Source organism: Acipenser ruthenus, chromosome 5 (assembly GCF_902713425.1).
Source record: "Acipenser ruthenus chromosome 5, fAciRut3.2 maternal haplotype, whole genome shotgun sequence".
NCBI classification, from domain to species: domain Eukaryota; kingdom Metazoa; phylum Chordata; class Actinopteri; order Acipenseriformes; family Acipenseridae; genus Acipenser; species Acipenser ruthenus.
Window position 1 is genome coordinate 26,422,066 of NC_081193.1, and position 15,905 is coordinate 26,437,970.

General features: G+C 35.3%; 1 protein-coding gene across 39 annotated transcripts in view; it reads right to left on the minus strand.

The window, feature by feature from the left end:
* The window catches only part of LOC117402495 (regulating synaptic membrane exocytosis protein 1-like), a 147,159-nt gene that overhangs the window by 72,110 nt on the left and 59,144 nt on the right, over positions 1-15,905 (minus strand). For 38 of the 39 annotated variants that reach the window (XM_059023909.1, XM_059023875.1, XM_034003705.3 and 35 more), the window contains 3 exons: positions 11,621-11,919; positions 9,110-9,897; positions 677-730 (listed from right to left, as the gene is read on the minus strand). In XM_059023909.1, coding sequence (XP_058879892.1) covers positions 677-730; positions 9,110-9,897; positions 11,621-11,919 — 1,141 coding nt within the window. The remainder of the gene's footprint in view (positions 1-676; positions 731-9,109; positions 9,898-11,620; positions 11,920-15,905) is intronic. The other variant, XM_059023901.1, reaches the window with a different exon arrangement.

A 15,905-nucleotide genomic window follows, 5' to 3' on the forward strand; every position in this document is an offset into this window, starting at 1 on the left:
ATAGATGTATACTGTTTTGCCACATTAGTTTTCAAATAATAAAACATCATTATTTTCTTGAGCAGATATTTTTAGGTAGTTTTCAGGAAGGGGGGAGGGGGGGATGCAATCTTTATTTTCACAAATAAAGTTACCAGTGCGTACGCAGAAGGGGAAAGCATGGTTCAATTGCAGAAGTTCATTTTCCATTTTATTATTCTCTTAACAAATAAATCACCAGCTTTACCTTTCAATACTTCTATTTAATACACTTATGAACTAATCCCAAATTATGATCACAGGTTAAGAAGTGTGTTTTACAGATTTACTTTACTGTGAGAAATCTGGTAGAAAATGTGTTTTTCAGATAAAATCATATAATGGGCTTTAATTGTGTTCATTTATTGCATCTAACCACCAAAGTCATTAGTGTAAAATGTATCTCTAACATAATTTATCTAAACTATAATAATAATAATAATAATAATAATAATAATAATAATAATAATAATAATAATAAATAAAAAAAGGAAAATGTTTCACACCAAACTAATATTACAGTACTCTATAAGCTGCTGCATGTTCTTCACTAGTTACAGCAGTGAAAATAATTGTGATATTCTGTAAATAGCACAGATTGTAACAAAAACAAACACAGACAAATATTTAGAGAGAGAGGACTCTGAAGTCTACTAACCGCAGCATTGTTCGGGAGATGGGCAACCCAACTGTCTTCTGCCAAAGACAGCAGCTGAAAATACCAGACATAACAGGATCATTTAGCCATCTTTTTCCAACTAATGTGCACTATGAGCTATACAACATTAAATTACATCTTGAAAACAACATCACATTTTATCATTAGTTTCTATAATTGTTTCTTCAACTTATCCTTTTAAGTTCTAACTATGCCTTTACAGTGTTTTCAAGTTCTAAGTGTTACACTACGACAAATCAAGACATAAAATATTAATGCTAAACAACATTTTAAACATAAACAATTCATAAATGCAATGGCATAATATTAATAGATCAGCCCAGGTTGCACTGGCTTACCTGTCCCAGAGTTCAAAGTGTTTAGCAGAAACTGAAGAACCCCAGCAAACATTGCTGTGAATGTGCAGGAGTTCAATTTCCAAATAGAAATGTGGTCAGCATATATACTATGTGTGGAAACCTCAACGCTATTTACTCATAGCCAAGCCAGATCACATTGCCTGCATTTATTATTTTCAGACTAAAGCAGTGTGACAGCAGACAACGAGGTCAGAAACGCAACCGTCATCAAAACAAATCTCTGCAGAGTAATGCAATCATTGATTAGCATGGTAATCCATAGGTAGAGTGTGAGAAGCTAAATATGTTTTCCTACTAGGAAAGACACTAACAATTCGATCAGACCAACGTCAACTGTCTAGCAAGAAGTACATTCTTACTTCCCTCTGCAGCTTACAGTAAATGAATGCTTTTGCTGTATACTGCTGGTGCAGTAATAAAAAGAACGCACAACCTAGAGCATCACAGTAATCAATACCTTTGCAGCAGCTAGTGTTGCCATTTAATATTGCATTTCCCAATGGAGTAGTAATAGATTACACTTCCCCTTACGGGTGCAGAAATTGTCCTTAGTCTTCTGAATTTGTACATCTTTTTTTTCCCCAAAGAAGCCCTCAATGAGTATAAGAAATTCAGACTTTCTTTATTAAAGATATGTGTAAGAAAGTTTTGTTGGACCCAAAATCAATAACAAACATGTTGCTTAGTGTCTTACATCTAATGAAACACCACAATGCAATCTAATGAAATGCCATAAATGGAAGTGTGTCGTTCTTGGTTTCAATCTGTAATATGCATGTGGATTAAAGTCTTGCAGTAAAATCGATTATTCGTCTCGTGTAAATGAAGACAAAATAGCACATCTAAACCTAGCACATTTATCAAGTTATACCCCAATTGTTTTTTTTGACGATCAAACACACACAAGTACATTATAAAATAAACCACATAAGGTATGACTAACAACAAAAACAGCATTACACTTACAGCACTCAGAAATGGGTGTGTAAATGCTGTAAATGTTAAAAGATAAAGCTCTTACTGTACTGCTTGTCACACAAAAACTGAATATCCACTATCATTCACTACAAATAAGGATAACTTACCAATTTGTACTGTATGACAAACAACAGGAGCCCACTCTTCTTGTATGTTAAACTGAACAAAGCAAGGAATTCCAGTCTGCAGTCTCCTCTGAGCTCAGACGAATATTATACTTTACATGTTGTAAGTTATGCCCTGCATGAAGTAGCAGCACTTACATATTTATATTTCAGCAACGACGTGTTTTAATAAACTGACCTTTTAAAAGCCTCACTGGCTGCTGTTCTGTTTTTTGTATGAAAATAAACAGAGTGTAATGTGACATCCCCTGGAATTGGGCTCCAGTTGATCAAACACATTCAGTACCAGATACATGCTTGCTGTTTTACCCAACTAGTAAATATTTGCAAAAACTACCTTTTACTTTTCAACTTTGTATACAGTGTAAATACATAACTCCTAGATTTGTGAAAATGTCCAATAACGTAAAAAAACCCCAAAAAAAACAACAACAACATATTCTACCATTTAGTATTTTGTTGTTCTAGAGGCGCAGCAGTTGTTTCCCAACCTAACCACAAAGTTTATTTTACAACAGGACCCCATGGCAAGTCTGGCAACCTGGAATTTGATGTCACTAATAAAATTGTTGCTGTACTTGTACTCTAGTGAATAACACCTTTTGTTTAACAGAGTACTGTATACTGTACTTTATATCAATCTGTCTTACTATCTATACACACTCAATCCTTAACATAAATTAAACCAAGGTAGGAAATTGTCTTTTCAAGCATGTATTCTGGTATCTGCCATTATGTTACACAACAAATATCATCATACAATCTTTACTGTGCCTTGTGAAAAATGACAGGCATTACCGGCACTTACACTTGAAAAATAATGGGAATGGTGTACTTGAGCAAAAATGTAACCAAATCAAATCATTGATAATTACTATTATTTATGTTGGCTGTTTTGACCTACAGCTATGGCCAAAAGTTTTGCATCCCCCTATAGAATTAACTAATTTTGCTGCATAAAGTTGAATGGAACCTGCTGAATAATGTTACGTTAACATATTGAATTACATACCGCTTTGTAGTTTTTCATATGCTTAATGAAAAACCGACAAAAACTGAAAAATGTGACATTTAAAAATGTCTACTATTATGGCTTCCGGTAGACTTTTGCGATATCATTCTTTGATTACATGATGTTAAATAAAAGATTTACATTATGTTCGTATATTTTTTTCTTTTCATTATGTCTCAATCCTAAAATTCTAGTAGATGCAAAACTTTTGGCCAGAGCTGTACTTGTGTTACTCTTCAGTTCTAGTTGCCTGCCATAGGCATAAAGTGTCTTTATAGAAATACGATCCAACTCTATTTAGTGAGCTGACACTTTGGATTAAGTTTCCTTTTGCTTTTTTAGCAATATATTGCTGTGCACTAAATGGTGTTGGCACTTACAAATACTGTATAAATCAATTTTGGTTGATTTAACCGTGTTAACAGGATGACTGTTGGTGATGTCAGCCCAGGAAATGAATCCACAACACACAAGGCAACTGCGGGTGAAACTGAGATGCTACGGCACTCAGCTTTTTATTAAACAAAAGATTTTACAAAACACAAAACAAAATGGCACGTTGGCCAAAATAAATAGGGAAACAAGACAGACACAAAAACAACAAGTACGGTGCTGGTGCTTCCAGCACGAGTAGCAATTGTAACCTTTCTTTTAATAATGATGTTACCTCCTCTTACTCCCGTTCTCCACTCACTAAACCCCCAACCCTGAGTGAGTGATTTGTGCATCTATATATACAGTTGTGCCAGGATTCAATTACTAATTAATCATTCACTTGAATCCCAGCACGTGAACTAATTTGTGCAATCCCTGTGCCCACATACTAATATATGGTACATTTTAAATCACTCGTGTTACATAGCCCATTTTATACCCCATGTACCACTATATCCACACCAATAATAACACACCACATACACAACATAAAACACAGAAATAGGCACCGGGGCGGAGCACCCCACCACAAACCTACATTACATAAGTCTATGGCAGGCATCTGAAACTTAAGTGAAGCTCCTGAACTCATACTGTGAGAGCATCTTAACATAGACTTATCAAAATAAAAATAATAATTAAAAAAAAAAACTGTATTTGAGTACATTTTTTTAAAATTAGAATATTTAGTTTCAACCTACTTGCTCTTTAAAAAAAATCACCTAACTCTGTACTTTACAAATGTTTATCTAAGTTCGATTAGAGGAGTGGTCTAGTATTTTGTGACCTTGACCAGCAAGTCAAAAATTTCCCACAATCCTTGCACCTGATCTATTTGACCTGTGTGACAATGGCCTCTATGACCTACAGAGTGTAAGGGTCAGGCTGAAGGACAGACAGAAAGCATATAATAGCTGTGTTATTATTCTTGTAGCTTCAGATAAAATATACAGTACAATATACACATGATATCTTTGTGCTTTAATGTACAACAAATGCTTCCTTAACTGAACACTGCATATTAAAAAAAATAGAAGTGTTTTTTGTTTTGGTGTACATTTCTCCTATACCTTAATACCAGTATGGATCATGGATCATTTGTAAACATTGCCATTAAAGACCAAGTGCTTCATAAATCTCAGTGTCATATTGTCATTCACATAGTTATAAGATTTCAGTTCTGAGTGCGCGTTAAACACAAGTGATGCATTTGTCCCCAAGACCTTGTATGACAAAGCCAGTTAACCAGATGTCTGCAATTCATTTTAAGTGTAAATCAATTTAAAACTGAAACCGAAAAGTAAGGGCTCTATCTCACACAACTTCACAGTTGGAGCACCTGTCTTCACTCTAAAAATGCAGAATTGCAGCCATCAATAGAACATGTTCCCCCATACAGTTGCAATCATATTTGTTATATACAACATTCAAAAAGTGTGCTACCCTATGTATAAGCCAATGTTGAAGCTCTATAAGCATTTTCTGTAAAAATCAGTACACCATTTGAAAAAATACGATTCTGCCTTTATTACAAATGTGGGCTCTTATGCATGAATTCTGTCCATCTGCCACACTAACTCCTTTCAAATATTCTTCAAACTTTGCTCGTAGTGACCTTTTGGATTTGGGTTATTTAAGGAATACATGTAATTAAGTAACAGTGCCTGGCAGTGGTCGAGTGCAGTCATTTTCAAGGTGATGCTGCTCATTTATGTGACGTTTTGGATAGTGAAGTTTTACATTTTAAAGAAGCTTGCTTTACTATATTCTGAAGATTCTTGAAAAACACATTCACAAGCAAGCCCAGGGGGTGTGCAATTAACAAGCTACAAATCTTGCAGGGGTTGACAGGAGCTTTTGTGCAATAGTCAATTTACAGTTTAGAAATACAATACAGCTATTGCATCTCATGAAAAGACAGCATTCCTGTTCTGCTTTCTCTAATAATAACCGACAGCTGCAAAACAGTACCGTGAATTTATGAAGGACATTTTGTTCCAGGAATAGGCAACTACATTTACATGAGAAGAGTGCTTGGGAGTTTCACAGAATTCTCTAAGGCTTCATATCATTTGGACTTGGTCATCTCTGTTTTTATTTTTCACCACATATACTGTATTCATGCATATGTGAAGAACGATTAACCGAATAATGGTGTGTTAAATAATATATTTGTATTGTTATAAGAGTTATTTTGCCCTGTTTAAGTATATACATAAGCATAAAATGTATGGACATACTGTATGGGCAAAGTCACCATTGTGTTTGTATGTACAGTAGCTTGCTTACAGAATAACATATTTATTCAGACCAAGCTTTAGTGTGTTATTTTGTGTTTGGTAGCTTACAAAGCTTTGTTCTAAGGTATTGTTGTGCCCTTGGGAGTGGTATTGTTCTAGAGCACACAAATACTGTACCATGGGATAGTCTCAACATATCTTCTGACACTTATAGTACATCCAGTACAGAATATGATGGCATACAATAATTTCAACCATGTATGCTCTGTCCAGTTCAAATGTACAATTCTAAATGTATTAAAACTATGTGGTATTTTACTTTGAGCTGGATTTAATAATCCCACAGAATCAGTGTAAATCAGGTTGTTTTTTTCCTAAAAAGAAAACAAAATGTTCATGTAATAACCCTTCAAACTAAGTTAAGAGTTCCTTTGGTTGCAACATAGCAGTTTGCTTTTCTTTTTATAACAGCAAGGCTTCAAGCCTGACACTGGGGTAAATGTTTTTGGGTTTTTTTGTTTTGTTTTTTGTGATGTACTGTATGTTTCTTACTAACTGTTTGACCTTCCCTTCTTGCAAAAAAGCACAGAATTTTAAAATATGTCGACCAGGGTGCCACGTGCTCCCAGCATTAACCACATTTATAAAAACAAATGCCATTGCAGCAGTTGGTGCAATTTCTTGAAACAGAACAGATTGTATAGAATACTGTAGTTACTGAGAATTAATGGTTCTCCATTTACAATATGAGCAACATACCGATTCTGTAATAGTTCAAGCTTCATGCACAATTATAAATAAATACATGTTAAAAAGTAATATTCTTTATGATTTTGAAAGTGGGCTGTAAAATTTGCAGGGCTATTTATCAATTGTAAAAAAAATAAATAGAAGCATTTGTCTACAAAATAATAATGTGGTCAGATCAACTGCAGCCCTAACTAACAATTCAAAAAAGTGTCTTAGAGTATGCCTTTAAATCACATATCATGCATCTAGAGCAGTGGTGCGCAAACTTGGGGGCGCACTAAAAAAAAAAGATAGAACGCTTTAAATAAATACATAAATGACAGCTAATTAGGCCAAGTTCTTACCTTTCAAATGAGCCTTTGACGATTACTCTAGGACTTGTAGAACCGGAGAAATTATGTTTGAAGTGGCGAGTGTGTCAGTGAAACTGCAGTGCCGATAAGTGTAAAAAAAAAATCCGGGATTAATGTAAATCGCGTATTTTTTCCGAGATAACACAAAAGTCCAGATTTAGCTAAATACATAAATGTTAACAAACACAGTCTTAAAAAATTGGAGTGTAATCGCAGCTCTGCAACATACAATGCCAAATCAAACACGTCAATGGGCATGGGCTTGCATGTTAAGAGCTATGCACACAGGACGCGAGCTTGCGATTTAAAAATAATTAAAAATATTGATTTAAATGCAGTAATGCACAACACAAGCGAAGCAAGTGTCGTGAATGAAGCGAACAAATATAGAAACACATTTGTTTTATTTGTATTTTGCTACACGCTGTTCGCGTCGCAATGGACCAATCAGAAATAAGGTCAAAGGTAGCGGCTGTCAGACTGTGTCGCTCGCGCAGGGATTACCACAGAAATAAATAAAAAAAAAATCTACATCAATGAGAATTTAATTATTAAAGTCGAAAAATATAATGTTCTTTATGATGCCAGTGTCTGTGGTTGTAAAGACAATAAAAAGGACGCACATGTCAAAAATAGCAGAACAACTGGAAATTGATGGTATGTCTATTTCTCTTTATTTCACCTTAATTTTAGTCAAAGTGACGGTGAGCGCCAGACACTGGTTTCGTATTTGTGTAAAAAAATACTTCTTTGGGCGCGACAAAATGTATACTAGAAAAGGTGGGCGGCATTTAAAAACTTTGCGCAACACTGATCTAAACTAGAGTACCGACACAAATTACAGAAATTACAGGAGCATCCCTGGGGAGGGATTTTATTGCTCATTTTTCTGCTTACCAAGCTGTTTTACTCCATATCCAGAGAAATGAGAACATTTGGGGGAGCTGTTATACCTGTGAGAACATCTTTTGCATTATCTATTCAGAGATACCAAGGTATTAGGTAAGTAAGGGGTCTGAGTGAAGAAAAATGGGCAATCAAATCCCGCCCCTAATCTTGCTGTAAATCATTTGTTGTTTTCTATAATTTGTGTCAGTACTGGATTTTATATACAGTACTATAACAAAAAAAGTGAATTATTCACAGACCTGAATGGAAGGTTTAAGAACATTAGTCAAAGTAATCCCTGGACCATGTGTCAAGTCACCTGACTGTGACAGAGTTTCAAGTGTTGCTTCTCCGAGACACAGATTTTTCAGTGTTTAAAACTACCATCTACTTCCCCAGGGTTGAAAAAAACATTCCCATCTAAGCCAAAATTTTACATTGCACTACAGTGAAGTGTGTTATCCATCATTTGTTTTATGGAAATATTTTAGAAATTAGGGAACCTTTTAAAAACCTGACACCCTTACCATAGCTTCAACACCAAGACTGCTTTATCAAAAGGGCACCTACCCAAGGATTCAGTGTTAAATATGGAACAGCTTTTAAAAAATACCAAATAACAAAAACAACTATAACAAATTATTTAACATAAACATTGCAAACAATGCCATTTACCATTAAAAATCTTTATCATATTATCATAGTTGTTGTTTAGGTTGTTATTTGTTTTAACAGTCCAAGGAAAGCAGCACTGTAGTTAAAATGCAATCTAGTTCAACATACCGTACTAAGATGTCTATAACGAAAAACATTTTAACAATTTACCTTCCATTTTAAACAGTTTTTAGGGGTATTGAAGAGCATACAATTGAATTTACATATTACTTGTTTCATTACCCCATACCTGCTTTCTATCAGTAGGAAGCAAAGTGAAACAGTGGTGGAGGCTGGGTGTGAACGGTGACCTCACTTCATCCCAACCACGGTGGTCAGAATCCGTAACGGCAGTGCTTACACAACACAGCAGTAAAGGTTTATACCAATCAGGCAAACTTTTTTTTTTTTTTTTTAAATGTGGTCTCCTTATTCATTTCCAAAAATACAAATACATTATTATTATTATTATTATTATTATTATTATTATTATTATTATTATTATTATTATTATTATTATTATTATTATTATTATTTGTTTTCAACTACTGTATAGTATGTAGTCTTAACATGCCCAAACTATAGCTGGCATTAGTAAATGAGTGAGAGAAGCCTTACCTTTTTCACTGATACTTTCGCTTTCAAGCTCAGCGTCTTCACAGCTCGTGTACTCTGGCGTTGACCCTCCTTCTTCCTCTGAGCTGCTGACAGAAATCTGCCTTTTCTTGATTTTTGTTTTGTGTGGTTTGGGTGGGGGAGGCCTTAGGGATTCTGACTGATCAGAACTTAGGGAGTCATTCCTCAGCATGGTTTCCATCTTTGCCTTCTTAGTTTTGTGGATAATTACAGCAGAACTGGGGTCTAGACGGCACTGTTTTTTGCACCAGTCTTGGTCCTTCGACTCTTGTGCGGGGACTGGGCTACGCCTTTGCGTGGGTGGGCTGTGATTGGCTATTTGCTTAGAAACCAAAATGTGTACATCCCCAGTTCTTTCTACTGTTCCTGGCTGTTGAGACCGCCTTCCCAGTCTGTTTTCAGGCACCTCCGACACCTCCATCTCTGTGTTGCCCGAAGCTATGTCACTGTGTCTCCGTTCGTGCCGTGCTTTAGAAACCTTCGCGTGAATCCGCATTTGCTGCTCTTCCATCTGGGGTTTCACGGGATACCTTGCTAAGTTCGGGTCGCTCCGGTACCGCGTCTGAAACTCTTCCTCTTTTCTTTGTTTTTCCTCCTCAGCTTTTCTACTCTCTTCGTCCTGGTAATCCTGCGACCTGCCCTTCTCCAAGCGTCTGCTCTCACGGCGCTCCTCGGCCTGTCTCTCGCCCTGTTGAGTTTTTGGAACCCGCTTTCTTTCGGTTTTCTGACCTCCTTTCCCATTTTGCTCTTGAACTGGTGTGGGCTTTTTCCTGGAATCAAAAACAAAGTTATATTGAACATTAGAAAATATATTATTAGTTACCATTAAGGAACATCAGCAGAACTGTTAGCAGACCATAAGCTAGAGTCTCAAAGCTATTTACTCCAGACTGTCATTAGCATATACCATAGTGTTGTCAAAATAAGGCAATTTTTCCAGTTTGTTAATCCAATTGCCTGTTTACATTGTGTTAAACCAATATTGTAAAACAATAATACTTTTAAGTGAAGAAAATTTGAGATCATAAATAAATACTGGACAGCCACAGTGTATTCTTTTTAAAATGTTTGCATGACCTCCTAACTTAATCCCAGCTTATAGATGACTTGTACAGGCTTTTTGTACAAGTCTGTGGCATATCTTTAGCCTTCTCCATAGATCAGTTTCTACTGCTCACTACTTGAAGACTGCCTGGTTTTCACCAACCTCTTCCAGTTGATCTAGCAGTTCATTTGGGCTGGACTGGCTTTGGACCAAGAACTTTGATATTTCCACCCAGACAATGGACAAATACTCTATATGAAGTGACAATTGCTCACTGTAATTGTAAAGCTACAAAGATGCATTTGTGCCAGAATCTCTGGATCATGTTACACAGCATAACAATGCACTTGCTTAATGAGTTCATCAGGGAAATCAAAAAATCTAATACTGACAACAATTCCATTGAAGTGAAAAGTATCTTAACAGAAGAGGGGTTGGCCCTTAGTTATTAGTAAAAAAATATCTCCATGAAAATATTTTAGAAATACAAATGTTTAAATGTTATCACTTAATATAAACGATACAGTTGTATAGAAACAAGGGTTTAAAAGGACTGGCAGAATTCTACAGTGGATTTGTTATTTACTGCTATTGGTCTTTGGCTTCTGGAAACAGGATTGGTACATCTGAGGGAGGAGTGATTTACACAGCAGTGGTTTTCATTGTGAGGTTATTAAATGTTTGGTTGAAATGAGCTGCATTGTCCATTCAGTACTTCACATGTTCACAAAACAAAATAATCATAATGCTTTTTTTTTTTTTCCAGTTGCAGCTTACAAACTCCTAAAGTACAAAGATTGATTAGATTTAGCATAGCATATAAAATATTTGAAAAAAAGGAATGCAACTTTACAATTTCATAATATTGTAACAATTTCAAAGCACCCAAACAGAATCAGATATATTAACACCCATTATTAGAAGAGGAAAAACTGTTGAACTGTAAAACTGAGGCCTCCACTGCTTTGTTAGAGTTAACCGTCAACATTAGTCATAAGAGTACACCATGGATACTGAGCCTGAAAGAGGAACTGTGACGACACAAGACAAAACTGAATGTGCCTGATAGAATAACATATTAAAAATAAGCTACACCTTTAGCTGTCAAGGAGATATCCAGTTTCTTATTTGCCCCTGCACAGATAATCAGTACGGCTTAAAGATGGACATAACGGTTCAAATTTCCTCTTGTGGGCACGCTTTAGAAAAAAGCATGCACACAAAAAGGGCTCTGTTTAAATACTTACAAATAGTAATAACTGAAACAGTTTGATATGTAGTTGTACAGACGCTGCTGAAAGAATACAGTGGTTTTCTGTAGAAGCCTGTGTTTAATTGGAGATTTACTTTTTATAGAATTAGATTTCTTACAGAAAAGTTCTATCCTGAATGTTCGTCCCATACTACGAATGCACGACCCCATTGAATGCAGAATGCGAGTCCCTTACCTGTCCCTTGGGGGTTCACTTCTTGACCTAGACGATGGCATGTCTGCCCCCTTGTCCCTGTCGGTGAGTACAAAGGGTGGTTGAGGCTCCTGGGACCCTGCCGCTGTGCTTAGGGGGGTTTGGGATCTTGACCGTTCCTGAAGCCGGACCTTCTTTTCTCTAGGCGCATCACCACAAGTCGCTGTATCGCTTAAAGCCCCATCCTGACTGGATGGCTGCGGACCTCCTCCAAAAAACCATTCTCCTGATTTTGTTAGAATTTCTTGTTGCTTACGACATAAATTGCATACCCACATTACCTATTTCAAAAACAAGAAAACAGTTTAAATGCCCTCTGTATGGTAATAAATAAATACAAAACAATATTAATAAAATATAAAAAAATAATAATTAAACATAATAGAACTGTAAATAATTTAAAATAATTTAAATGTTACTTTACTATATTTCCTCTTGTAGTTTCTGATAAATTCTATGGGCCCGATTTAGTAATGCTCACTTTTTTTCGTCATTTAGTTTTTTTTATAAATTGTATATTCTACAGGTAGCGGTATATATTTTACCCAGGTGATGTCGCCAATAACTGCAGGACATGCTATAGGATGGTTCTCCGTGATTTGTAGTACAGGGCATAACAATTGCTATACAAAGGTTTCAAAGGACAGCTGGCCCACTTGGACAGGTGTGCAAGGTGGAGTATTGTTTGGCTGCAAAGCCCCTTTCTCTATGACATAATTAAGGTTTTTACTAATGTGATAAATATGTCGGAAATAACTTTGGGTTAACATTGGTGGGTCAACAAGAAAGGGCAATTTTGACACGAATCCACCCAGAGCTGTGGCTCTGAGCCAGCTAGGCTAGCAACATCAGGTACTAAGAAATATTATTTTTCAATGTGATTTTTTTTTTTTCTGATGTTTTTTTTTTTCACTTCAGTAATAGAATCACTAATGGTTCATTAACTCGGAGGCTGCTCGTTTCCAAAAATATCCTGCTCTTCTAACTTCGCTTACAAATTGCTTTTGATTAAATAAGAACATTCGTATTTAACAGAACAAAGGGAAAAAAAGTTATTGCACACTGCATATAGTTCTCTATTAATCATAGCAGTCTAGCTTCGTTATGTTAAGTTACTTTCTGCCTGGTCTGGTTGTATTTAACAGGAAATCTAATCAAAAATGTTTTATTTAGCTTTTTTAAAAGGAAAAGAAATATGTAAAAAATATTTTTTTCTTCATATTATAGTCATAACTCTATAACCTAACTATAAGCATTGTTAACATATATTACTGTGTACCAGAGAAAATTACAGATAATTACCTCATTAATTGCTCGGAATTGACGCCCATATAAAATACGGCATGATCAAAAGTAAAGGATATAAAAAAATGCTTAGCTTTAATAAAGCGGGCCCAGTACTGTTATAGTTTTTGGTGTTTAAGGGACTATGATACATTGTATTTTATACCAGTTATTTCGACTATAGTTCTCTTTTTATATAAATAATTAATTGTTAAAACAATGCAAACCCAGATAGATGCATAAAGAAACAAAACAAAGAAACAAGTTATCTTATATTTAAAAGTGCAGAACTGCTTAAATTGGAATAAAAAGAAACAGAAATACTAAAAACATCCAACAGAATAAATACAGTATATTTAGTTTTTTCTATAACATAAATCATTCAAGCAGCCTTTTATCCTTGGAAAAGAAAAAAAAAAATGTCCTATACATTTTGTCCAAAAAGATAATGTGCATTTATATGTATTAGTTTAAGAAGTGGCAATATGTTTTATATTATTTACAGTCAAATCAATTCCCATAACTTTTCCACATTCCAAAAAAATAGAACAGGAAATTGATCAGTTTTTGCAACAATACTAATTACATATGAGGAAAGGCCTATTAAAAATGATATATGATCAAATCTAAAGTCTCCAATCAGTCAGGCTACAAATCAGTCTTACCACATCTCCACACTGATTTACTAATAAATAAGCCAAAAAAAACTGTAGTATACAACATTTTATAGGAACATATGAAACTACAGGCATTTTTGAGTGAAAAATAAAAAAAAAAACCTGATTCATTCATTGAAAATGGACAGTATCACTATGCCTGTGGTTTAAATGGTTTCCCTATCATATATCTTTTGCAGAAATTAAATATACCAGTGCACCAAAATGACAATATTACCATATAGAATATAACAAGTAATAATTATTTATAATACTTACAATGTAGCCATCTCTAATGAGTAAGTAGCTCCTTGCAGTACACGTTTTGTTTGTTTGTTTTTTCAAATTAAAAAAGCAGTTACATTAGTTAATACAGTTAAGTTTAAAAGTGTAGAAACGCTTCAAGCAATCATGACAAAATGTCACAATGCAACTTGCATTTTACATGACTTCTGCGCGGCATCTCTGTATGACCAGCATTTTGACAGTGCACAAGCATTATTCCCTGATTGAATATACTTGGACTGAGTCCAAACTAATCTAAACTAAAGCGGGGCTGAGTAATGATTTAGCTTAACAATCCACAGATGTCAGGCAACCAACTAAACACTACGATGAGGGATTACTAGGGTCTAATTCGACGACTTCAACATTATTTAATACACCAGGAAAATGCAGGATAATGGATGGCAACATTTTCCAAAACAAAAATCTAGCATTATTAATAACTGAAAATATGCTTCTGGAATCCATCCATTTCATTTATATGTCATCATCAACATCATATAGCAAAAAAGTATTTACCATAAAAGGTGCACCTTTTAACTGACTATTAAACAGAACATAAACTCTGGCTCTAAGAGGTTTTGTTTACAGATCTCGTTCCCTAAAATGTATTTCCTCAAATTGCAGTGATGTGGCCAGACAAATTAAATCTCATACCTACAGCATATCCGATCTGGATGAAACCAGATTCATTTCTCATTTTACTGAGCCAAAATAGTAGCTGACCCACAGAAAAAAATAAATAAATAAATAAAACAATTGTATTAATTTATTTATACAGAGCAGAGATGACATTTGCTCTTTTCTGAAGCAAAACCAGTGAGATTCAGTATGACATTTAAGATTTATACAATACATACACAGTATTGCAAGGCTCTGGAAAACAACCACATTAAAAAAAGAAATAAAGAAGAAGAGTAAGTCAAATGGATAGATTTTAATTCCAGATTTACAAATCTGATGGGGCTGGACTTCCAGGTATTTGTAGAAATAGTGTTTCACAGTTTAGACACAATGGGATTTGAGCCAAACTACAGGGATTATAAGAAGACTAGTGTATTTTCACCTCAGCTGACGGGTACAAAGAACAAAATACATTACAGATAATCAGGTCTGGGGTCATTCCGAGCTTAGTATGAATCAAAATAATTCTCTGCCTATACCAGTGTAGGTGAAATATATATTTTGTTACCATGAATTCCAGATGTAGAAATTTTATATCAGTCTTTACGTTTCTGTCTGTGACACTGAGTGGGCTACCATGTATCTCCCATGATGCTATGACACAATTTAGATTAGGTAACCGTAGTTAAGTCTGCATCCAAATATACCCCGTATTGTGGCTCTGGCTTTGGTCACAGCTTGGAGCCTTTATCTCATCGTGGCAGCAGAAATTACCTGAGCTGGAATTCTAAAAGCAGAGTGTTTAACAGCCTCAGCAACTTGTCATCTCTGTCTTGAGTTTCTCATATTGCATTAAAAAATGAGGGCTGAGCTGTCAGACTGAGCAAACAGTGAAAGTACAGACCAGGATTTTAAATCTGAGGTTTTTCTAAAGAGTGATGTATTTTTATGTGGAATGTATATAAGACCCATCAATCAAAGATGTTATATGAATTAGGCTTTATTAAAGCATGTTCAATGAAAGGCTGAACAATCTCTCCAATAAGTGCTTCTAATAATAGCAGCTGATTTGAATTGAACAGAACCTGCTGGGTTTTTTGTTATTTATTTATTTTTTCAAAGAAGCATCATTTTTAATTAGAAACACATTATCTAATAAAATCACAGTCTTTTTTTATTTTTATTATTTTCTCCCAATTTGGAATGGCCAATTATTTTTAGGCTCAGCTCACCGCCACCACCCCTGCGCTGACTCGGGAGGGCGAAGACGAACAAACGCTCTCATCTGAAGCGTGTGCCATCAGCCGACCGCTTTTTTTCACACTATGGACTCACCATGCAGCCACCCAAGAGCTACAGCGTTGGAGGACAACGCAGCTCTCGAGCAGCTTACACGCAAGCCCGCAGGCGCCCGGCCA